This window comes from Dipodomys spectabilis, unplaced genomic scaffold, assembly GCF_019054845.1.
Source record: "Dipodomys spectabilis isolate Male_0828 unplaced genomic scaffold, ASM1905484v1 ptg000422l, whole genome shotgun sequence".
In the NCBI taxonomy this organism is placed as follows: domain Eukaryota; kingdom Metazoa; phylum Chordata; class Mammalia; order Rodentia; family Heteromyidae; genus Dipodomys; species Dipodomys spectabilis.
The window spans coordinates 4,801,083-4,824,464 of NW_024871099.1; the positions used below are offsets into that span (position 1 = coordinate 4,801,083).

Sequence of the window (23,382 nt, forward strand, 5' to 3'; positions counted from 1 at the left end):
GTGGCTCTGTCCCAGCTTTGATGCAGCCAAGTTCCCAAAGGGAAGATTGGAAATCCAAGCCCTGTCCCTAATAGAGTCTTGGAGAGAGGGTGGGCAGAGGGTTGGATATCTAGGTGGATCCTAGGAGGTACAGGAGCAGGTGATTCATATACTAAAGTTCGCCCCTCCCCATCCCTACACACACACACACACACACTCGGCCCTTAGCATGGGGATGGGAGGCCTGGCATCTCCAGGAGAGGAGTGGAGGGGGCTGGAATTGGGGGCGGGGGTCCTGGCCCAGGCTCTACCCCCTCCATGCCCCCTCCCCGTGGGTGCCCAAGCCGCCGCGCGCTCTCTGGCTCTGGCCGTCTCGCTCGCTCGCTCGCTCTGCGCAGAGCTCCGCGCTATTGTCCTGGCGCGGGGCGGGGCCGGCGCGGGGCGGGGCCGGCGCGGGGCGGGGCCGGGGCGGGGCGGGGCCGGCGGCCTCGGCGGCGGCGGCGGTGGTGGCGGCGGTGGTGGCGCCGGGAGCTCCTGTCACCGCTGGGGCTGGGGCTGGGCCCGGACCAAGCCAGGGGCGGGGTGGGGTGGAGAGTGCTGGGGACCTGACGGGAGGTGAGGGCCGGGATATGGGGCCCTGCAACCCCGTGGATCGCGGTCGGGGCCCGCCGCCACCTTTACCTCTGCTGCTGTCTCTCTTGCTGCTCCTCCTGCGCGCGCAGCTGGCCATCGGGAGCCCCGGTGGGGCCGAGGTGAGGCCTGGGGGGGAGGGCGCGGGTGGGGGAAGGGACGGGGGAGAAGGGGATGGGGAAGGGGTGGGACCTGACCTCTGGACACCCTCCTCTCCCTATTCCCGGACTTGTCCAAGGGCAGAAAGCACAGGTGTTGTTGTTGTTTATAATGATTATTTTTCCAGACAGATGTGTTATTTGTGAAACCACCCCCCTCCCCAAGATTTCAGGCCTCAGTCCTTCCATCATCTGTCTGTCAGTTCCCCGGGCCTTCTTATCGGTTGCAATGTTAGGGATTGGTCTTCAGCAACCCTCCCCGCCTCCAGACCCTCTCTCCAGACCCCAGCCCCTCAACACCTGAACATACGATTCACCCCTCTTTCCCTCCACCCCCTCCCCCCACCAGCAGCCAGGGTACACGGATCCCAGAATCCAGGCCAGGATCTTACACCCTCTCCATCCCTAGTCCAGCTTCTAGAACCCAGTGATCCAGGCCTCCCAACAGTACTCCCAACCCCCAACCTTCAACCGGGAGGGAGCTTTCTGGTCGGCAAAGGCCTGTTATGCAGGCCTCCGGGAGAACCAGGCCCTGTGTGTCATCTTTGCACCCCTCTGCTATGGGAGCCTGATCTAGGGATGGAAGGAGGAGGAGGGGGCCGGGACACCTGGGTTCTGGGGCCTCCTCCCCCACCCCCATCGCACGATTCAGATTTAACCCCTTCCTGAGGGGGAGGTGCTCCAGATCCGCTGCTCTGGGGGTGGAGGTGGAGCCTGTCTCCGCAGCAACAAGGCCGCAAGAAACCCGGGAGAGGGGGGGAGGGAGGGAGGAAGGGGGACCTGGGTTGCCATAGCAACGGGAGAGCCGGGGGCGCCCCCGCCCTAAAGAGAGCTGTTTCCCCGGGAACGAACCCTTCACCCAGGTCCTTAGAGGAAGAGGGCTCTGGTGCTGATGGGCAGAGGTCTGAATATCTGGGGCCTCGGGGGTACAAGAGCAGGTGCTTCACTTGCCTCACTGGGTCCTCAATGCCCTGTCTGCCTCCACTTCCAGGCTCCAGGGTCTGCCCAGGTGGCTGGATTATGTGGGCACCTAACCCTTCACCGAGATCTGCGCACGGGCCGCTGGGAACCAGATTCTCAGCACTCACAGCGCTGTCTCCGGGACCCCCAGCGTGCGCTGGAGTACTGCAGACAGGTGGGTGGGGACAGATCAGCGGCCGGGGTGGGGGGGAGTGGCGGCTGGTCAGCGGTTAAGCGGGACCCAAATGCGACGAGAAGCTAGACGGGCAAAAGGCAGCAGGGTCTGGCTGGAGATGTTAAGAAGGCTGGGGAACTAAGGGGAGGGGAAGGGGGTGTGTGGCTCCAGGAGCAGCTAAGCCAAAACTATTTGGATAAACAATCTGGAGAGAAGAGAAGGGAGCAAAGATGTCAGCTAATCAAGACAATTAGTTAAGTGGTGGTGGGGGGGGGGGTGGAGAGGGTTGAAAGCTAGTGGGATTTGTAAAAGATTGAAAGTGGGCGTGGCCAAAGGAGAGGTGGGGCTAAGACAAAAAAGAGGCTAGTGGACCTGCAAAGTGGGGGTGGGGGGAGTGATAGAGGCCAGTGAGAGATTGGCTAGCTGGGAGGCGTGGCCAGGAATGGACAGGTCTAATGCAAAATGAGCAAGGACTCAGAGGCCAGAGAAAGGGGAGGGGCATGAAAGAGCATGATGGGGTCCAGGGTAGATGGTAGGGGACACTTGTCTCCTGACCGGTGGCCTTAGATTAGTTTATGGACAGGTAAAAGAGAAAGATGCTGAACAGGAGACTGAGGTGTGGCTCAAGGGCAAAGAGCACAAGCCTAGCAAACTAGAGGCGGCCCTGTGATGAAACCCCAGGACCAGCCAGGCACTGGTGGCTGATGCCTGTAATCCAAGCTACTCAGGAGGCTGAAATATGATGATTGAGGTTTGAAGCCAGCCTGAGCAGAAAAGTGTGAGACTTTTGTGTCTAATTAACTATTGAAAAGTTGGAATTGAGCCAGGCGCCTGTGGCTCATGCTTGTCATTCTAGCTATTCAGGAGGCTGAGATCTGAGGATGGCAGTTCAGAGCCAGCCAAGGCAGGAAAGTCTGTGAGACTCTTATCTCCAGTGAAGCACCAGAAAGCTGGAAATGGCACTGTAGCTCAAAGTGGTATAGCACTAGCCTTGAACACAAAAGCTCAAGGACAGTCCCCAGACCCTGAATTCAAGCCCCATCACAAACAAAAACAAAAAATAAGCTGGAAGTGGAGGTGTGACTCGAGTTGATAGGGCAACTAGACAAGCCTATACTGGACAAGATGAAGGAACTTTTTTTGTTGTTGTTGTTAGGCGTGGGGCTTGAACTCTGGGCCTGGGCACTGTCCCTGAGCTCTTCAGCTCAAGATGAGTACTCTATCACTTAAGCCACAGCGCCACTTCTGGTTTTCTGGTGGTCAATTGGAGACAAGAGTCTCATGGAGTTTCTTGCCTGGGCTGGCTTTGAATCATGATCTTCAGAACTCAGCCTCCTGAGTAGCTAGGATTACAAGCATGAGCCACTGGCACCTGGCTAAGATGAAGGAACTTTTAAGAGGGTGGGGTGGAAGGGTGTCCAGTGAGTACCAAGGCTTAGATATCTAAGGATGGTTCAATGGAGAAGCAAGGCCCAAAGGATGGAGAAGTTCTTTGGAATACAGAACCTAGAAAAGGAAACAGCCAGTGAAGAGCTCGAATGACTAGCAAGCAAGGGTAGTGGGCTGATCTCCCCTTTCTGATATCTGCAGATGTATCCGGAGCTACACATTGCTCGTGTGGAGCAGGCTGAACAGGCTATCCCCATGGAAAGCTGGTGCGGGGGCACCCGGGACGGCCGCTGTGCCCACCCCCATCCCCACGTTGTGCCCTTCCTCTGCCTGCGTGAGTCACAGACTGGGGGTGGGGACCTGAGACCAGGTTCGGAGTCTCTCTCTCTGTCTCTGGCCCACATTAGAGGGCCAAGTGGCCTGCATTTCTGGTCAGGCAGAGGCGCCTGAGGATAAGCTATTTGAATTCTGAGGAGGGCGGACTTGTAGCCTGTGGGTGCATCTCATTCCGGTACCTTCCACATACCCACATTCCCCAGCTGGTGAATTTGTCAGCGAGGCCCTGCTAGTGCCAGAAGGCTGCCGGTTCCTGCACCAGGAGCGCATGGACCAGTGTGAGAGTTCAACTCGGAGACATCAGGAGGCTCAAGAGGTCAGAACCCTGCTCCACCTACCCCTGCATCCCCTCCACACACCACGGACCAGAGCCCAAAGCCCTTGACCACCTTTTTCACCAGAAAGCAGGAGTTTTGGCCAACAACCCTGCTTTTCCCACTAACATATAGGAATTCCATCCCTCAGCCCCCTCCATACCCCATCCCCCCCCCAAATAAAACCAGAAAACCAGCCCAAGACCCAGTTATCAGACTCTCCATTTATCCCCTTCCTGCTTCACAATCTTGGCCTCTGGGCCTCTTTTTCCCACAGGCCTGCGCCTCCCAGGGCTTCATCCTCCACGGCTCGGGCATGCTTTTGCCCTGTGGTGCAGATCGGTTCCGAGGTGTGGAGTATGTCTGCTGTCCTCCTCCAGCCACCCCCGATCCTTCTAGGACAGCAGTTGGGTGAGTGGGCTGGGAACACTCCCTTCCCACCCCCCTCCCCAACCCCACCCCCCTCTCCCACCAAGAGGTACCAAGAGGTAAAGGATGGATCTTACTTCCTGAGTCTTCTGCTTTCTCAGTGACCCTTCTACCCGGTCCTGGCCCCTGAGTGCCAAAACAGAAGGGGGTGAGAATGAAGAAGAGGAGGAGTCTCTCCTACAACCAGTGGATGATTACTTCGTAGAGCCGCCCCAAGCTGAAGAGGAAGAGGAGGAAGAAAGAGGCCCACCCCCAAGTTCCCATACCCCAGGATTGACCAGCAAAGGTGAGGGCAGAAGTAGCCATCTTCCTAGTCCTCTTTCACCATGTGAGGGAGGCCCAATGGAGGTGATGTAAGAGAAAGGAGTAGCTTTGGAAGCACTAGCCTGCAATAAATGCAGAGGGACTGGTAGGTTTGGAGGCACTAGGAAGTGGAGAAACCATTTGATAGGTCCCCGGGGTCATTGGAAATAAAGATGGTATTAAAGGATTTTGTGCCAGGTGCCAATGGCTCACACCTGTCATCCTAGCTACTCAGGAGGTTGAGATCTGAGGTTCGTGGTTCAAAACCAGCCCCAGAAAGTAAAGTCCATGAGCCTCTTATGTCCAATGAACCACCAAAAAGCTGGACATGGAGCTGTGGCACAAGTAGTGGTAGAGTGCTTAGCCTTGGGGGGGGGGCGCGGGGGAGCTCAGGGACAGCACTCAGTCCTTGAGTTCAACCTCTAAGACCAGAACAAAAAAAAGGGGGGGGAGGCGTTCTGAGCTTTGTGAATAGAGGCAAGGGGCCAGAAATACATTTCCACAGTGCCAGCTTGGTAATTGCTGTGGTTGAACTGCATGGGTGATGGTCGTACTCAAGGACATGATTCTTCAGCCTGATCCTTGGTTTTTGCAGTCACCCCCACCCCCAGGCCCACCGACGGTGTGGATGTTTACTTCGGCATGCCTGGGGAAGTCAGTGAGCATGAAGGCTTCCTGAGAGCCAAGATGGACTTGGAGGAGCGCAGAATGCGCCAGATTAATGAGGTGACAGCCCCCCATCCTATAACAACCACAGAGCCCCCCCAAATACCAAGAACACATGGAGATTACCTTCAAACGCTACCCCAGCCTCCTTCAACCCTAAAAACCCTCAACATCACTTCCAAAGCTTCCACTCCCCCACCTGGAGACCCACTGAGATGCCACCACATGCTATGGAAACTCTGGTCCATGGCACTGTCCCCTCTGAATTCTTTTTGGGTGTTCTCTCTTTGGGAAGCCAAAAGCAAGTAAGACTAAGAATTTTAGATCCTCCCGTGTTTTTGAATGATTGGCTCACTCACCATGTGAATGTGGAGTGGGGGACGGGGGTGGATTCCTGGATCCAAAAGCTCCCCTTCCCCCTCCCAGGTGATGCGTGAATGGGCCATGGCTGACAACCAGTCCAAGAACCTGCCTAAGGCCGACAGGCAGGCCCTGAATGAGGTAGGTCAGCATCCCATGATCCTTTTCATGTCCACCTCCCCTATCCTGTACATTCTCTCAGCCTAGACCTGCCCCCATGTTTTTCCTAATTTCCCTTGGCCTTTGCAGGCCCCACCCCCTTGACCTGTCATTGCTCTCTTCTGATTGGCCATCTATAGCCCTATTTACATTGACTCCTCCCCCCATCTCTGGCGTCTTCACACAAGCCAAGCCCCAAGACCCTTTTAGACCCTGGCCCCTGGCTCTGGCCCCGCCCCTCTGATCTCACTGAGTTGATTCAGTTCCACCCCAGCAAGCTGCGCCATCTAACTCTGGATCCACTTCCTTCATCCTGGCCTTGGTGCAGCCCTATCCCATGCACACCCCACTCATGTCAGCCTCCAACTCAACCCTGGGTCCCCGCCATGACTATCATGAAGACCTGTATGACGGCCCTGCCTTCTCTGCAAGACTTGGTTCCCATCATATTAACATTGATCCATTCTGGTCTCAGATGGTTTCCACCCTAAGATTGGCTCCCAGCAGGCTGAGCCCTTACTCCCACTTTACCTGGCCTTATAAGCCCACCCTTTCCAGCCAAGACCCACTTGTACCATAGCCCTGCCTATCCAGACTCCCTTTAACTTAATTTTCACTTTTTGTTATTTACTTTTTGTTTTGTTTTGTTTTGTGATGGTACTAGGGCTTAAACTCAGACCCTGGTCACACTGTCCCTTTGCTTTTTTGCTCAAAGCTGATGCTCTACCATTTGAGCCAAAGCTCCACTTCCTGTTTTTGGGTGGCTAATTGTCGATAAGAGTCTCCAAGAGCCCAGAGCTGGCTGAGATCTTAGTATCAAGGTTCAAAGCCAGCCTAGACAGGAAAGTCCAGGAGACTTTTTTTTTTTTTTTTTTTGTCGGTCGTGGGGCTTGAACTCTGGGCCTGGGCGCTGTCCCTCAGCTCTTCAGCTCAAAGCGAGCGCTCTACCACTTGAACTACAGTGCCACTTCTGATTTTCTGGTGGTTTATTGGAGATAGGAGTTTCACGGTCTCTTCTGCCCGGGCTGGCTTTGAACTGCGATCCTCAGATCTCAGCCTCCTGAGTAGCTAGGATTACAGGCGTGAGCCACCAGCGCCCGGCTCCAGGAGACTTTTATCTCCAGTTAACCACCGGAAAACTGGAAGGGGCTCAACATGGTAGAGTGCTATCCTTGAGCAAAAGGAGCTCAGGTACAATGCCCAGGCTCTGAGTTCAAGCCCTATGACCAACTCAACAAAAAGAAAGTCTCCTAGACGATCCTGTCCCAGGGCTGCTTTTAAAGCAGGATTCTCAGATCTCTCCTTAGTTGCTGGGATTACAAACATGAACCACCAACTTCCTGGGCTCTTTCAACTCTTTTTTTTTCTTTTTTTGTCAGTTGTGGGGCTTGAACTCTGGGCCTGGGCACTGTCCCTGAGCTCTTCAGCTCAAGGCTAGCACTCTACCACTTTGAGCCACAGCACCACTTCTGGTTTTCTGGTGGTTCATTGGAGATAAGAGTCTCATGGACTTTCCTGCCCGGGCTGGCTTGGAACTGCGATCCTCAGATCTCCGCCTTCTGAGTAGCTAGGATTACAGGCATGAGCCACTGGTATCCTGCTTAACTCATTTTGAGTCCCCCATTCCTGTTCTCAACCCCCTCCCCCACCACCAGCACTTCCAGTCCATTCTTCAGACCCTGGAGGAGCAGGTGTCTGGTGAGCGCCAACGTCTGGTGGAGACCCATGCCACCCGGGTCATCGCTCTTATCAATGACCAGCGCCGAGCTGCCCTGGAGGGCTTCCTGGCAGCACTACAGGGAGATCCACCTCAGGTATGGCGGTGATGGGGGGGGGGGACAGAGAGTAGAAGGTGACAAGGGTTAGGGTAGGCCTTGGCAGCCTTCATCCTTCCCACAGGCAGAGCGTGTACTGATGGCCCTGCGGCGCTACCTGCGTGCTGAGCAGAAGGAGCAAAGGCACACATTGCGCCACTACCAGCATGTAGCCGCTGTGGATCCGGAGAAGGCCCAGCAGATGCGTTTCCAGGTGCTCACACACCTCCAGACCTTAGCTGTCCTGTTCACCCCACCCCTCAGACCTCTCTTCCTTCTCTTTTCTTTTTCTCTTGGCTGTGGGGCTGGAACTCAGGGTCTGGGCCCTGTCCCTAAGCTCTTCAGCTCAAGGCAAGTGCTCTACCACTTAAGCCACAGCACCACTTCCATTTTTTTTTTCTGGTGGTTAATTGGAAATCAGAGTCTCATGGACTTTCCTGCCCAGGCTGGCTTTGAGCCTTGATCTTCAGATCTGAGCTCTTGAGTAGCCAGGATGACAGATATGAGCCACTGGCACCCAGCTTCTCCCTTCTCTTTGTATCCTGTTTCTTCTGCACTTCCTTTATCCTGTGGCTGTTCCTGACCTTTTATATCCTACATTCTCTCTGTGGTGGACTGGATGAGCTTTTTCCTTGCAATCTGTTGAAATTCCCCCTTCATCTTGACTCACTTTCTTCTTCTCAGGCCTGTATGGCCCAGTTCAGCCTTTATTTTCTATTATCCACAGGTACAGACACACCTTCAGGTAATTGAGGAAAGGATGAATCAAAGCCTGGGGCTGCTGGACCAGAACCCACACCTAGCTCAGGAGCTGCGACCCCAGATCCGTGAGTGCCCCTTCGGCCCCCATTCCAGATCTCTGAAGGGAGACCTTGAACCCCAGCCCTCAACACCTCCCTCCTCCCCCCTACATACACACATGCCTTTTCAATGATCTAGGCTTTGTAGCCCTAGAATTTAGTGGTGCAATTCAACAGCCCTGTTTCTTCATTCATGATAGTGCCATGTGGTCTGGGTTGGGTAGAGTGGTTCTTCCAGTGGTCTTGCCAATAGTCAGGTGTGCAGCTGTAGTTAAACTGGTGGATCATTTGGAGGCTGGGACTGTGGCAAAAGTGCCTCTTTCCCTCTCCAAGTAGGGCATCTCTTTCCATGGAGCCTCTTCATGTGGTCTCCAGCAGGATAGCCATGAACTCAGGGCCTGGGCACTGTCCCTGAACTTTTTTGCTCAAGGTGGGTGCTCTACCACTTGAGCTACATTCCACTTCTGTCTTTTTGGTGATTCATTGGAGATAAGAATCTAATGGAAGCCGAGCGCTAGTGGCTTACACCTGTAATTCTAGCTACTCAGGAAGCTGAGATTTGAGGATCTCGGTTCAAAGCCAGCCTGGGCAGGAAACTCATGAGACTCTTATGTCCAATTAACCACCAGAAAGCTGGAAGTGGTGCTGTGGCTTAAGTGATAGAGTGTTTGCCATGAGTTGAAGAGCTGAGGGACAGTGCCCAGGCCCAGAGTTCAGGCCCCATGACTGACCAAAAAAAAAAAAAGGAATCTCATGGACTTTGCTGCAGGTTCTGTTTTGAAACATGATTGTCAGATCTCAGCCTCCTGAGTAGCTAGGGTGACTAGCACCCACCGATTTTTGTTTGGCTGGGCTTTTTGTTTTGTTTTCAGTGCTCAGGATAGAACCTGGGGACTTGCATGCTTTAGGCAAATGCTTTACCACTGAGCTACATCATCAGCTCCTCTCAGTCTTCTTAAGGATTGGGCTTATGTTCCCTTAGTTAGAACAAGTGATAAAATGCAAGGGGAGGAGCCTACATAAAAGCACGAATCCAGCCAGGTACTGGTGGCTCACGCCTGTAATCCTAGCTACTCAGGAGGCTGAGATCTGAGAATTGTGGTTCAAAGACAGCCTGGGCAGAAAACTCTGTGAGACTCTTATCTCCAATTAACCACCAGAAAGCAGGAAGTGGCACTGTGGCTCAAGTGGTAGAGCGCTTGCCTTGAGCTGAAGAGCTGAGTGACAATACCCAAGCCCAGAGTTCAAGCCCCTCGTCTGACCAAAAAAAAAAAAAGCACAAATCCCAGAAAGCATGACCTTACACAGCCCCCAGATCAATTGTGCCCTCCTCCTAGATGTCCCACGCCTGACCCCAAATCTCCTGATATTTAAGTAAGTCAGACTCTTGAAACTTCATCCTCCATCCTGCCTGCCAAAGGGATGCCCCATCCACCTCCCCACTTTTCCATGTCACAGTGCTAACACCACACTTGATCTCTCTACCACTGGACAAAGAGGGCACTATTCACTCACCCCATTTTGTTTGTGGAATCCCTATACTCAGCCACCCCTCTACATGTTCCCACCTTCCCCCACCCCTTCCACAGAGGAACTCCTCCACTCTGAACACCTGGGCCCCAATGAATTGGAAGCCACTGTGCCTGGGAGCAGCATTGAGGATAAGGATGGGCCTCAGCCATCAGATCCAAAGGACGGTGAGTGAGTCTAAGAGAGACGACCCCAGACTTCAGGGGATAAGCCCTCAGTCTCATTCCTGATCTCCCCAAAGTCTGCTGGTTATCAGCCCGGGGAAGAAGTTTCTCCACTATTTCTATGACAATGGCCTCCTCTCTTTACTCTTCCTCCTGCCTTGTCCCTCCGGCTGCCAGCAGACAGCCCCAAGACCCTTCCAAAAGGTGAGTGTCAACCAGAGCAGACCCCAGCCACTAAAGCCTACTGAATTCTAAACCCCAAACGGAGAAGGGTCCATAACTTGGGAACCCCAGGCTTCCAGGGGGTGAAATCCACCACTGGACCCTCAAGAGTGAGATGGAACTTGGGGGGAGGGGTAGGGTCCACAGAACAAGATGTTCCATCCCCTGGGAAAGAGAAGATACTCCCCTTGGAGCAGAATGAGCAGAAGGTAAGCATGTTGGGCCTGGGCGGGGAGGGGGGCTAAAGGGGAGGCATCTGAGGGAAGGTGGGAAGGAGGGGCCTGGACTCCTGGTCCTGAGAGAGGGAGGTGCTATAGGTTCCTAAGACCAGGGCTGGAGGGCATGGACTTCTGGGTACTGGGAAAGGAGAGGGATCCCTCCTAAGCTGGGATGAGGGGGGGGCATGTTAGGTCCTATGACTCTTCCTGTTCTCCCTTCCGCCCCAGGTCAATGCGTCTGCCCCAAGGGGTTTTCCATTCCACTCTTCAGAGATCCAGAGAGATGAACTGGTAAGAGACAGACGCAGGGGACATTTAGGGGAAGGTTAGAGGTTAGTCTGTTTAGTGAGACCTCAAAGCACACACAGAATCCAAGGTGAGCCTCAAAGATGCCTTTGCCTCCCTTCCCCCCCCCCCCATCCTTCTCTTCCCCACAGGCACCGGCTGGGACAGGCGTGTCCCGCGAAGCTGTGTCTGGTCTGCTGATTGTGGGAGCTGGAGGGGGCTCCCTCATCGTCCTGTCCCTGCTGCTCCTGCGCAGGAAGAAGCCCTATGGGACTATCAGCCACGGAGTGGTGGAGGTGAGGAGAGGGGGATGTGGTATGGGCATGGATGGACCACCAGCTCCCGGAGCTCAAAGCATGACACCCTCCTTCCATTCCTCTTCCCCGCCCACCCCCATCCTTGCTGTAGGTGGACCCCATGCTAACCCTGGAGGAGCAGCAGCTTCGAGCACTGCAGCAGCATGGCTATGAAAATCCCACCTATCGCTTCCTGGAGGAACGACCCTGAACCTGCCCCCTTGCCACTGTCAGACCACCCCTCTAGGTCCTGGATCCCCTAAGACCGCCCCCCCCCAACTCCCAGCCTAGGGGTGGGGGAGGGAAGTCCCGACAAGTTCATTCTTCTTTCCCCTTTCCCAGTTCCAAAATTCCATCCCTAAAAAAAATAAAATCCCCAGGTATCCCCAGCTGCTGCCCTTTCCCCCTTGGGACAACTCCGCTTCCCTCACCTTAATTTATTTTAAGTTAATTTATTGCTTCTTAAGGTGACCACTACTTTGGTCCCAGTGTCTGTGGCCTCCCTGGATTTCCTCTTCCCACGTTTGTCCAACTAACATACCAATAAAGTCCTCTTCCCCCACTAGACCATCTTGTGTCTCTCTGGGAGGATCGGGGTGTAAGGACAGTTAGCACAGCTGCTTGTGCGGTTGCACCCGCACCTCCCTTCCCCCCTTCCCCCCCCCCCAGCCCCTCATCGCCTCCTTTAAGTCTTTGACTGGTTAATGGCCCTTTAAATGTGGGCGGGGCTATGGGAGGGGTGCTAGTGCTTGCGGAGGGGCGTGGTCTTGGTTGGACGTTCTGCGCCGGCGCAGGAGCTTTCTATGGTGCTGAACCGCGGAGTCTCCCACGTGTGTCTGCCAGATCCCCAAGTCCGGGGTCCCAGAGAGGGTCATGGCAGGTCTACAGGGGCCTGTTGAGAGATGGCCCCTGCACGTGTCCGGCTGTGTAACCTTTGGGGTTAACCTTCTCCAGATGTTGCTGCCTGCCCCAAGATAAGTTATTAGGAGAACTGAGAGGGTTGGTGTTGGCCCATAGAAACGGAACTCATCTAACCCCATCTACGTAGATTAGGAGATGGAGGCCGAGAGAAGTTACAGCGTGAACCTAAGGTTGCATCTGGGCATAGTGGGAATAGGAATTCAGCCCAGGAAGGTTGTCTCCCAGCATGTAGATGCTTGACCATTTTGCTAAGCTGTTGGCTAATTCACTACAGAATTCAACTTGTGCACTGTAGGCCGAGTGTGGTTGACGCATGACTGTAATCCTTCCCATACTGGAGGCAAAGGGGAGGAGGTCTCAGTTTCAAGGCCAGCCTGAGGATAAATAAGGAGAGGAAAGAAAGAGAGAGAGAGAAAGAAAGAAAGAAAGGGAGGGAGGGAGAGAGAAAGAAAGAGAAAAAGAAAAGAAAAGAAAGACGGATACTGGTGGCTCATGCCTGTAATCCTAGCTACTTAGGAAGATGAGAAATGAGGATTGCAGTTCAAAGCCAGCCTGGGCAGAAAAGTCCATGAGACATCTCTAGAAAAATCCGGACGTGGTGCTGTGGCTCAAGTAGTAGATTGCTAATAAGCTTTGAACAAAAAAAGCTCAGGGACAGTGCTCAAACCCTGAGTTCAAACTCCAGGACCTGCAAATTAATTAATTAAATACATTTTCTTTTCTTTTCTTTTTTTGCCAGTCCTGGGGCTTGAACTCAGGGCCTGGGCACTGTCCCTGAGCTTCTTTTGCTCAAGGCTAGCACTCTACCACTTGAGCCATAGCACCACTTCTGGCTTTTTCTGTTTTTGTGATACTGAGGAATCGAACCCAAGGCTTCATATGTGTTAAGCAAGCACTCTACCACTAAACCACACTCTTCAGCCCCTTATTTTCAAATTTTTAATTTAATTTTTTCAGTCAAGGGGCCTGAACTCTGGACCTGGGCGCTGTCCCTCAGCTCTTCAGTTCAAGACTAACACTCTACCACTTGAGCCACAGTGCCACTTCCAGCTTTTTCTGTTTATGTGGCACTCAGGAATCAAACCTAGGGCCTCATGCGTGCAAGGCAAGCACTCTACCACTGAGCCACCTTCCCAGCCTCTCAAATATTTGAAGAAAAAAAAAAGTTAAGGCCAGGTGCCTGTAATCCTAGCTACTCAGGAGGCTGAGATCTGAGGATGATCACGGTTCAAAGCCAGCCCAGGCAAGAAACTCCATGAGACTCTTATCTCCAATAAACAACTCAGAAGACTGAAGTGGCACTGTGGCTCAAGTGGTAGAGTGCTTGACTTGGGCTGAAGAGCTGAGGGACAGCACCCAGGCCCAGAGTTCAAGCCCCATAACCAAAAAAAAAAAAAAAAAAAATGTTGAGGTGCCAGTGGCTCACATCTGTAATCCTAGTTACTCAGGAGCCTGTGATCTGAGGATTACAGTTCAAAGCCAGCCTGAACAGAGAAGTACATGGTCCTTATCTCTAATTAACTATCAAAAAGCCAGAATTGGAGGTGTGGCTCAACTGGTAGAGCACTAGTCTTGAGTGAAAAAGCTAAAGGACAGCAGCTAGGCCCTGAATTCAAGCTCCAGGTCCTCACATAAACAGATAAAAGCCCTTTACACTAGACATGGTAGATTTGCCCCTTTTTAAAAATCACAATGGGCCAGCAGATGGCAGTATCTTGCCACAGTCTAACATAATTAAAATCACCATTTTTCCAACAGATGGTTTGGGGAGGGAGGACTGGATTTCTATCTCTCCCAAAGGGCCCATGAGCTGATAAAAGCTCTTCATAATATACCCATGTAAACACAGGTCATGTATATTAAACACACACCTGGAAGGCAGAAGATGCTTTGTAATACAAGGTGGAGACAGTGTGAATAGTTCTCTAAGGATGCCTGGGCTTGTGACCATTGGTTCTATTTTCAGTTGTCCTGAGCCTTCCACTAATGCCACAGGTCAGAGGAAAGCTACCTCTGTGCTTCCATGGCCGTGAGACAGCTACAGACTAACAGGTAAGGACTTTCCAGCCGTGAGACTAGAAATAAAGCACCTCTTTTTCTCAATAGAATCAGTGTGCGATTCCTTAATGAAGTATTCCTTAACAAATGCGGTGATTTGGTAATGAACTATGGGCACTTTAACTAGAACAATGTGTTTTTTAAATGCTGCTATTACTAAAACATTATTTTGCCATTGTTTACTTAATACCCTTTTGCTCCCAATTGCTCTTTTTCCTTTTTTTTTTTTAATCTCTGGGCCTCTTGAAATAGATCTGATTTTTCCATTCGTGACAGGCTTTCTTTATAACTCGAATCATGCCTCTAGTTCTAGTTTGTTGCCCCTTCCTTGGAGATAAGAGTCTCCAGAACATTCCTGCCTAGGTCCTCTGATCTTAGCCTATGGAGTAGCTAGACTCACAGGCATGAGCCACCGGTACCTGCCCTGAAAAAAGCCACAAAAGGAAGGCAGCCATCTGCCAACCTGGAAAAGGCCCACAGCAGACAGGAGGCTCTGGGAATCCCTTGCTCTTGAACTTCCCAGCCCGCAAGAAGCAAAATTTGACAAGAGCTGGCTGTAAAGAGTGTCCCTTGTGTCAGCTACATGCACCATCCAAGCCACATGTGGGGTACTGCAGCTACCTCCCACAACCAACACCCCCAAAGACAAGATGACAACATCACTGGCTCTCACAAGAGTTTAATAGGGAGACTCAGGATGGACTAGCAGAGGGTTTGTTGGGGTCTCTGCAGTCTGGGGCAGGGACTCCCTAGCTCTCTGTGTAGGAAAGGTCTTGACACCTCAGGGGTGTAGGTCTAGGGTCATCAGAAGAAACCCACTGGGCTAGAATCATGATTCTCTGAGTCCCAGGAAAGGGGCTTATATTTAAGGTGTTTGGATATGAAGGGCTGTTAGGGCAAGAATCCTGAAGGATCCAAGTAGATGGAAGGTTCCATGGTTCCGGGGTGTTTCACAGAAACAATCAAGGGGCCTCGATTTCACAGAAATCATTAAAAAATAGCCTTTGTGAGGGAAGGAGGGATCACACCACCCCAAATATTGGGGACTGTTCACCCCCCCACCCCCAGCAGCCACTTGGGGGTTTTAATGTAAGACCCCAATGGCAAGACACTCCACACACATCACGGATCTGCAACATTAGCATACGCTGGCTGTCCCACGGGACGGTGGGGACTGGAAAAATCAGTCCAGGTTCTGGGTTTGAGTCCTAAGAGGACAAACCTGGGGGGCCACACGGCTCCTCTTCAACAGCTGCCGGAGCTGTGGACAAACAGGAGAGGTGAGAAGGGGAAATGAGGGAGTTTGCCATGCTCAGTTAAAGACTGACTGGTTGAAGCTCAGTCAAAATCTGAGGTTGGGGCTGGGTGCTGCAGCTCACACCTATAAGCCCAGCTACTCCAGAAGTGAGGACAATGGCCGTTGAAGCACAAGCTGGACAAATACATTAGCAAGATTCCAATCTCAACCACCAAGTAGGCGTGGTGGTGCATACCTGTCATCCCACCTACATGGAAGGAAGGGGCAGGAGGATGGAGTCAGCCCAGGGGGAACCCTATCTGAAAATTAAGTTAAAGCCATGGAGGCCTGGCTCAAGGGGTTGAGCACTTGTGCTTACTACCCAGTGCAAGGCCCTGAGTCCAGACCCTAGAACTGCAAACAAATAAATAAAGACTAGGCCAGGGGCCGGTGGCTCACGCCTTTAATCCTGGCTACTCAGGAGCTGAGATCTGAGGATCACCAGTTTGAAGCCAGCCAGGCAGGAAAATCCATGAGACTCTTATATCCAATTAAGTATTTAAAAAAAAAAAAAAGCTGGGAATGGAGCTGTGGCTCAAGTGGTAGAATGGCCCCAGGGACAGTGCCTAGGTCCTGAGTTCAAGCCCCAGGAGTAACACTTAAAATGGAAAAAAAAATCTGGGATTAGAAGTATTCAAGATATGAGTTTGACCACTGAGCAAAAGTCTGAAGCCAGAATGGAGAGAATGATGGACTGACAGGAGTGGGGGCCAACCACATCCACATCCACACACACACACACACACACACTTAGCTCGGAAGCCACGCCCCCTCCATCCGCCCAGGTACAATGCTCACCCCTTCAGGGCCCGGACCAGGCCGCAGCAAGTGGATAGGCTGCTCGTTCTCCAGGTTACGCAGTGTTGGGTCAGCACCAGCTGCCAACAGGTGCCGCACAATGGCCTCCTGGGGGGGTCCAGGGGGCAGGGCAGCCGCCATGTGGAGGGCTGTGTTCCCATGAGCCTGCAACAGGGGTCATGGTGTGCTGGGCCCCGCTGTCCTGGCCCTACGGCCCTCTGCCTCTGCATTCTCCCCATCTCTCCCCACCCCATACCTCTCTGTGCCCAGCCCCACTGCCCTAGGCTACCCCCATCTCACACCATCTGCCCGGTCCCAGCCAGGCCACACCTTCATGTTGACGAAGGCTTGCAGGTCTACCCTTGGCAGTGCCAGCAGCAGCTGAACCAAGGTGGGATTGGCAGCCTGCACGGCCAGGTGCAGAGCGGTCTTGTTGCTCTTGATCTCCTGTGGGAAGAGGTGGTGAGTCAGGAGGGTCCTGCACTCCAACCCCCAACTCCAAAAAACTAGGACCAAGCTGGTAGCTCAGCCCTGTAATCCCTAGCTTCTCAGGAGGTTGAGATCTGAGGATCCTAGGTCAAAGCAAGCCAAAATAGGAAAGTCCCTGAGAATCTTATCTCCAATTACCCAGCAAAAAGTTGGAAGTGGCTGGGTACCAGTGGCTCACGCCTATAATCCTAGCTACTCAGGAGGCTGAGATCTTGAGGATCACGGGTTCCAAGCCAGCCTGAGTAGAATAATCCTTGAGACTCTTCTATGAACCACCAAAAAGCTGAAAATGGCTTGGAGCTGGTGGCTCACACCTGTAATCCTAGCTACTCAGGAGGCTGAAATCTGAGGATCGTGGTTCAAAGCCAGCGTGGACAGGAAACTCCTTGAGACTCTTATCTCCAATAAACCATCAGAAAACCGGAAGTGGTACTGTGGCTCAGGTGGTAGAGCATTAGCCCTGAGCTGAAGAGCTGAGGGACAGCGTCCAGGCCCAGAGTTCAAGCCCCACAACCGGAAAAAAAAAAAAAGCTGGAAATGGAACTGTGGCTCAAATGATAGAACACAAAAGCTAAGGGACAGTGACCTGAGTTCAAGCCTTTGGACTAGCAAAAAAACAGTTGGAAGTGGAGGTATGGCTCAAGTGGTAGAGCACCAGCCTTGAGGGAAAAAAGAAGAACTCTAAAGAACCATCCCAAGCCCTGAATTCAAGTCCCAATGAGGATGTGTGTGTGTGTACATGTGTATGTGTGTGCACGCGCGTGTGTGTGAAATCTAAAAAACTCAGTGCCTGCTGAATCAAAACTAAGATCAATAATACTGCTCCAGGTTGAAAAGACGCTGAACAGATAAGGAAAGTAATGTGCTCAAAGCCACACAGCTCGGAAGAACAAAGTCTGTGTTTGAACATCCAGGAGGCCCCAGCTCCCACAGCCTTACCTGGCTGGCATGGTTGGCACCCATGTGAAGCAACATCTGGACACAGGTCAACCTGTCCCGGGCCTGGGCACTCAGCACCCGAGGACAGAGGCTGGGTGGACGCATAGCAGCATTGAGAGCCAGGACAGCTGTGTGGAGGGGGGTGAGGCCTGCAGAGTGGAGATAGTGAGGGGCTCACTGGGGATCCCCAAATCCACCCCATCTGCCTGCCACACCAGTCCTGCCCAGACTCAACTTACCCTCAAAATCTCTGGCTTCCAGGTCCACCTGCACGCCTGACTTAAACACAGCCTGGAAGGGGGTGAAAGAGGAGAAAAATATGTCCTATCGAAGTCTCTCGCAAAAATCTCATCATAGAAACCACAATCCAGGCAACCCATCTACCCCAGACAGCCCGCCTGCCCATTGGGCATACCGAAAGGACTCCTGGGAGTCCATACGTAGCAGCCACATGCAAGACAGAACGGCCCTGGTAGTCAGCAGCATTAGGCCCGGCTCCCAGGTTCAAGAGATCCTCCACAATCAGAGGCTGATTGGCAGCAGCAGCCACAAGGAGAGGAGTCTGCAGGGGACAGAAAATATCAGCCTTGGGGCTGGGGATGTGGCTTAGTGGTAGAGTGCTTGCCTCACATGCAGGAAGCCCTGGGTTCAATTCCTCAGTACCACAAAAACAGAAAAAGCCAGAAGTGGCACTGTGGCTCAAGTGGAAGAGTGTTAGCCTTGAGCAAAAGAAGCTCAGGACCATGCCCAGGCCCTGAGTTCAAGCCCTAGGACTGGCAAAAAAAAAAGAGAGAGAGAAAGAAAGAATGAAAGAGAGAAAGAAGGAAAGAAAGAAAGAAAATATCACTTTCCTAGCCCTCAGGAGGCTGAGGTCTGAGGATTGAGGTTCAAAGCCAGCCTGGGTAGGAAAGTCCAGGAGACTCTTTATCTTCAGTAAACTATCAAAAAGCTAGGAAGTGGAGGTGTGGCTCACATGCAAGACTGCTCACCTTGAGTGGAAAAAGCTAAGGGACAGTGCCTAGGTCCTGAGTTCAAACCCCAATACTGGCACAAAAGAAAACATTAGCCTGAAGAACCTCCCATACCACTCTGATGTCAAGGAGTCCAGACCCCCAGCCTCACCTTGCCCTTATGTTCCCGGATGTCGAGGTTCCTGTACATCTGGAAAATCTCTGCTGCAGCATAGGCTGCCCAGCGCAGGCCTCGAGCAGCAAACAGGTGCAGGAGTCTGAGGACAGGTTGGGGGAGGGGGGGCAGCCGTGAGAACAGGCCCTGGCAGGGCCCGAGCCTGCAAATCACCCCTATCCCCCTTTCTACAGACTCACGTGTCTCCCTCCTCATCCTGAGCCAGAAGCTGCTCAGGTCCCAAAGCCAGTAGGTGAGCTCGTGCGGTATCCAGGGAGGGCCCCGTGGAAGGGGGCAACTGTGGGGGTCCTGAGGGGAGCCCAGATACTCGCCAGGATCCTGCCTGTGGCAGGGAAGGTTCTGCATAGAGCCGAGTATCCAGGGGGTCCTGATAGATCCAAGTGAAGGGAAGAGAGATCATCAGCTGAGAGCCCCGCCCCCTTCCCAGCCTACCACGTATACTGTGTATTCGAATATACAAACACAGGCCAAGGATCCGGGGGTCTGGGAAACAAAGGGATTTTGAAGATATGGGCTTCAGTTTTAACAATCTGAGGGATGGAATCTTTTTTGGTTTATGTGCCAGTACTAGGACTTGAACTCAGGGCCTGGACACTATTCTTGAGCTTTTTTGCTCAAGGTTGATGCTCTACCACTTGAGCCATACTTCCATTTCCAGCTTTTTGATAACTTATTGAAGATAAGACTCTCATGGACTTTCCTACCCCAGGCTGGTTTGAACTGATTCTTGAATAGCTAGGATAACAGGAATGAGCCGTCTGTGCCTAGCTAAAAATTAAATCTGAACCCAGCCTGGAATCTAAGAATACTGCATAAGAATCATGAGGATATTTTTTTTTTTTTTTGGTCAGTAGTGAGGCCTGGGTACTGTCTCTGAACCCTTTTGCTCAAGGCTAGCACTCTTATTACTTTGAGCCACAGCTCTACTTCCAGTTTTCACTAGAAATATGAGTCTCACAAACTTTCCTACCCAGGGCTGGCTTTGAACCAAGATCCTCAGATCTCAGCCTCCGGAATAGCTAGGATGACAGATGTGAGCCACTGGTGCCTGGCATGTCATGGGGAATCTTTAGAAGCCCTCCAATAGCCTGTCCCCATTGTGTCTCACCTCCATCACCAGGGGAACTGGGCCTGGCCTTGCTGGGTCAGGTGGTGGGTAGAAATCAGACATCAGGAAGTTATCAGACGCAGAGTAAGAGCAGGAGCTGTCTGTGTAGGCCCCATGCATGGCAGTAGGGTCCCAGACTGGAAAGCCTGTAGAGGGAGCCAGGCTGCCAATTCCAGAATTCGCAGTTTCCTGGAAGGCTGGGAAGTGAGTAGGGCCTGTGTGGATGAGGAAGGGTGAGGACAAGCCTGGTTACCAGAGCTATTAAGGCTGGCACTCTACCACTTGAGCCACAGCTCCACTTCTAGCTTTTTGGTGGCTCACTGGAGATAAGTCTCATGGACTTTCCTGCTCAGGCTGGCTTTAATCCATGATCCTCAGATCTCAGCCTCCTGAGTAGCTAGGATGACAGGTGTGAGCCACCAGATCCTTGCTCCTCCCTCCTCCCCCCCCCCTCAATTCTGAGTTGAGATGTTTGAGTGCCTGAGGCTGGGAGCTGAGGAAAACAGGTGAATTTCCAGACTTACCAGCCTCAGCCTCATTCACTGCGTTCACGGCGGGGGTCAGGGGCTGGGCCAGGGGAGGAGAGAAAGGTCCCTACAGACATAAGCAAAAAGAACCAAGGTTACTCATGCATCTAGAAGATTCCTCAACAACCATTGCCCAGCTACGGGACACCAGAGTCAGCACCTCTGAGCGTCTCCTGCACCAGGTTGTACGAGGATCATTGCTTAACAGGGTTACCCCTGAACCTCACCTGTACCCCACCAGCATCAGGCTGCTGCTGGCGGCGCCTCTGTTCTTCCAGAAGCTTCTTTACTGTCTGGGTTGGGCAATGGCTGCGCTCATTCCGATTCACTGTGAGGGGGAGGAGGAAGGAAGGAAGTCATCACAGGTCCTTTAAGTCACCCAAGTACACCTCGGGGTGGGGGGGGGGGAGGAGAGGAAATGGGGGAGCAAGCGGAGGTGGGAGCCTTTCTTGCTCTCCCGCATGGAAAAAGTAGCACATCAATACTGCCTGAGAACCCCAAAACCAACAGCCAGATTTTAAGAGCAGGGCCCGCCTTTTTCCTTCCTTTGAGCGACTGAACTTTCCACCACTCTGATGGAAACTGAGGAAGAGTGTGTGTGTGGGGGGGGGTCCTGTGCCTCTCGACAGCAGCATCCCACCCACAGTCCTCTCAGTCCTGATTTCAGGGATGTTGGGGTGTATGAGAAGACGGGGTGTGGAGAGGGGGTGTCTCCTGAAGAAATCTATCCAGGGTCTCAACATCTCTGGGCTCAAGGTCTCTCTGGAGCTCCCAGCTGACCAGCCAGGTGTTCAAGTCCCAAGCCCTCCACGAGCTCATCAAAACTCCAGGGGTGCAGAACCCCTTCCCTCGCCCCCCTCTCCCACACACCCCACTCTCCAGATTTGGGAGCCCAGGACCCCCGGGGCCGGAAGGCACCTCAGCCCCCTCCTCTTTAGAACCTGCGAGTCCAAGTCTCCCCCTTTCCCACGGACCCAGCATCACCCCGACGGCTCCTCATCCTCATCCCCAAATTCTCAGTCTTGGGAGCCTGGCTTCCAGGCAAAAAGGGGTGAAGGGGAGGGGCTGCCGCAGGCGACGCGCTGACGTCACGGCGCGCGCTCGCTCACGCAAGGGAATCTTCCACCTCCGGCTTCCGCTGCCCCCCCCCCCAGCCCCGCGCTGCAGGTGTCCCGCTGCGGGGCGGGGCTCGCAGCCCCAGCGTGGAGCGCGTGGAATCCCCCGCAGGCGGGGGAATTCCCGCGCCGCCCGGGCACGTCAATCACGGCGGGAGGGAGGGGTGTGTCCCGGGAAGTCCCAGAGCTTGGGACAAGGTCACTCGTGGTCAGCGTGGGCCCTCGGGGTCCAGCCTCAGACGCTCTGCACCCTAGGAATGAAGGCACCCCGGGACCTCCAGATTCCAGATCCCCTGGGCCGGGAATCCAGGACCCCACCGCTCCTCTGTCTCGATCTGGATGGGGTGGGGGGGAGTGGGGCTCTCTGCTCCCCCCCTTCACAAATAGTGGGGTACCCTCACTTTCAGACCCCCCTTCACACTTGGTACTCCAATGCTGTTTCTCTGGGACCCAAAAGCCCAACCCTCCGCCTGTCATTAGTTTTCAAGAATTGGGCAGGAGCCGGGCGCGGGTTGCTCACGCCTGTCATCCTAGCTACCCAGGAGGCTGAGATCTGAGGATCGAGGTTCAAAGCCAGCCTGGGCAGGAGAGACCGTGAGACTCCTATCTCCAATAAACCACCAGAAAACCAGAAGTGGCGCTGTAGCTCAAGCGGTAGAGCGCTCGCCTTGAGCTGAAGAGCTGAGGGACAGCGCCCAGGCCCAGAGTTCAGGCCCCACGACCGACAGAAGAAGAAGAATGGGGCAGGAGCCCCGGCACTAGAGATCTCGTCTGTCATCCCAGCTACCGCGGGAGGCTGAGCTCTGGAGGATGACCGTTCGAAGCCAGCCTGGGCAGAAAGTCTGTGAGATACTTAATCCCCAAATTACCTCCCAAAAGGCAGAAGTGGCGCTGTGGCTCAAGTGGAAAAGCGCTCGCCTTGAACTAAAGAGAAGGGCTCTAAAAATTAAAGAGCAGACCCCCGCCTGGCCATCCCCGCTCCCCTCTTACCTCGGGGGTTCCTGGGCATGGACTGTGGGCCCCCAGGGCCACGGGCCCCCCGGCGCTGCGCCAGCCTCCTCGTGTCCTCCCCACCCTGGCCCCAGCAGAGCCGCCTCGCCGGGTCCCCGATCTAGGGGTTCGGGTTTCCCGGCCTTGAGTTTTTAAAAAATGAGGTGGTGGCCCCGCCCATCCGTGGGCCGGGTTCCGCCCACAGGCCTGGGAGTCCCCGCGCTCCGCTCCAGCGAATTCGGTGTCTGAATGAGCAGTGGGCGGGGCTCCCAGAAAGAGGAAGTTGGGGTGGGGGTAGGGGTGCGGGGAGGGGGGTCACAGTCTTTGGTTTTAGGGACCTAAGGTACCATCCTCCAGAAACCAGAGGGGGGGGGGGGAGGGGAGCCTGATGTTGCTGCTTAAGGGAGATGAGGCTAAAGGCCCTGAGTAAGGGTAGCAGCTTAACTGGGATCCTAGGAGAAAGAAGGGGACCCCAGGGGCCGAACCCCTGGCCTCTAGGGAGGAAAAAGACCCAAAAGTAAGGAAAGGTGCGGTAAGAGGTTCAGATCTCTCCTGCCATAACCCAGATCTTCTTTTCACATATTAAATTACTTTTCTTTTCGCAGGTGGGGCTTGAACTCAGGGCCTAGGCACTGTTCCTGAGCCTCTTTGTGCTCAAGACTAGTGCTCTACCACTTGAGCCACAGCACCACCTCTGGCTTTTTTCTGAGTGGTTTATTGGAGATAAGAGTCTCACAGACTTTTCTGCCCAGGCTGGCCTCAAACCCTGATCCTCAGATCTCAGCCTCCTGAGTAGCTAGGATGATA

At 53.5% G+C, this 23,382-nt stretch overlaps 2 protein-coding genes across 3 annotated transcripts; one reads left to right on the top strand and one right to left on the bottom strand.

Moving 5' to 3' along the window:
• The first annotated feature begins 595 nt into the window (after positions 1-595).
• Positions 596-11,725, top strand: Aplp1 (amyloid beta precursor like protein 1). Of its 2 annotated transcripts, none has more exons than XM_042668001.1 (17): positions 596-731; positions 1,759-1,902; positions 3,493-3,625; positions 3,831-3,943; positions 4,219-4,352; positions 4,472-4,656; positions 5,269-5,399; positions 5,766-5,840; positions 7,514-7,672; positions 7,758-7,886; positions 8,400-8,499; positions 10,062-10,169; positions 10,344-10,370; positions 10,527-10,597; positions 10,835-10,897; positions 11,044-11,187; positions 11,300-11,725. In XM_042668001.1, the coding sequence occupies exons 1-17, from the start codon at positions 609-611 to the stop codon at positions 11,396-11,398; spliced, it is 1,938 nt and encodes a 645-aa protein (XP_042523935.1). In that variant the 5' UTR covers positions 596-608; the 3' UTR covers positions 11,399-11,725. The 2 variants fall into 2 exon arrangements, with proteins under 2 accessions (XP_042523935.1, XP_042523936.1); XM_042668002.1 differs by having other exon boundaries at positions 10,347-10,370.
• A 3,103-nt stretch (positions 11,726-14,828) lies between these two features.
• Positions 14,829-22,688, bottom strand: Nfkbid (NFKB inhibitor delta). Its single transcript, XM_042668039.1, has 12 exons — positions 22,576-22,688; positions 20,698-20,798; positions 20,468-20,537; positions 19,944-20,158; positions 19,015-19,202; positions 18,812-18,917; positions 18,105-18,251; positions 17,929-17,980; positions 17,690-17,838; positions 16,592-16,708; positions 16,262-16,426; positions 14,829-15,427 (listed from the first exon to the last, which is right to left on the bottom strand). The coding sequence occupies exons 1-12, from the start codon at positions 22,592-22,594 to the stop codon at positions 15,350-15,352; spliced, it is 1,407 nt and encodes a 468-aa protein (XP_042523973.1). The 5' UTR covers positions 22,595-22,688; the 3' UTR covers positions 14,829-15,349.
• Between the last annotated feature and the right edge of the window lie 694 nt (positions 22,689-23,382).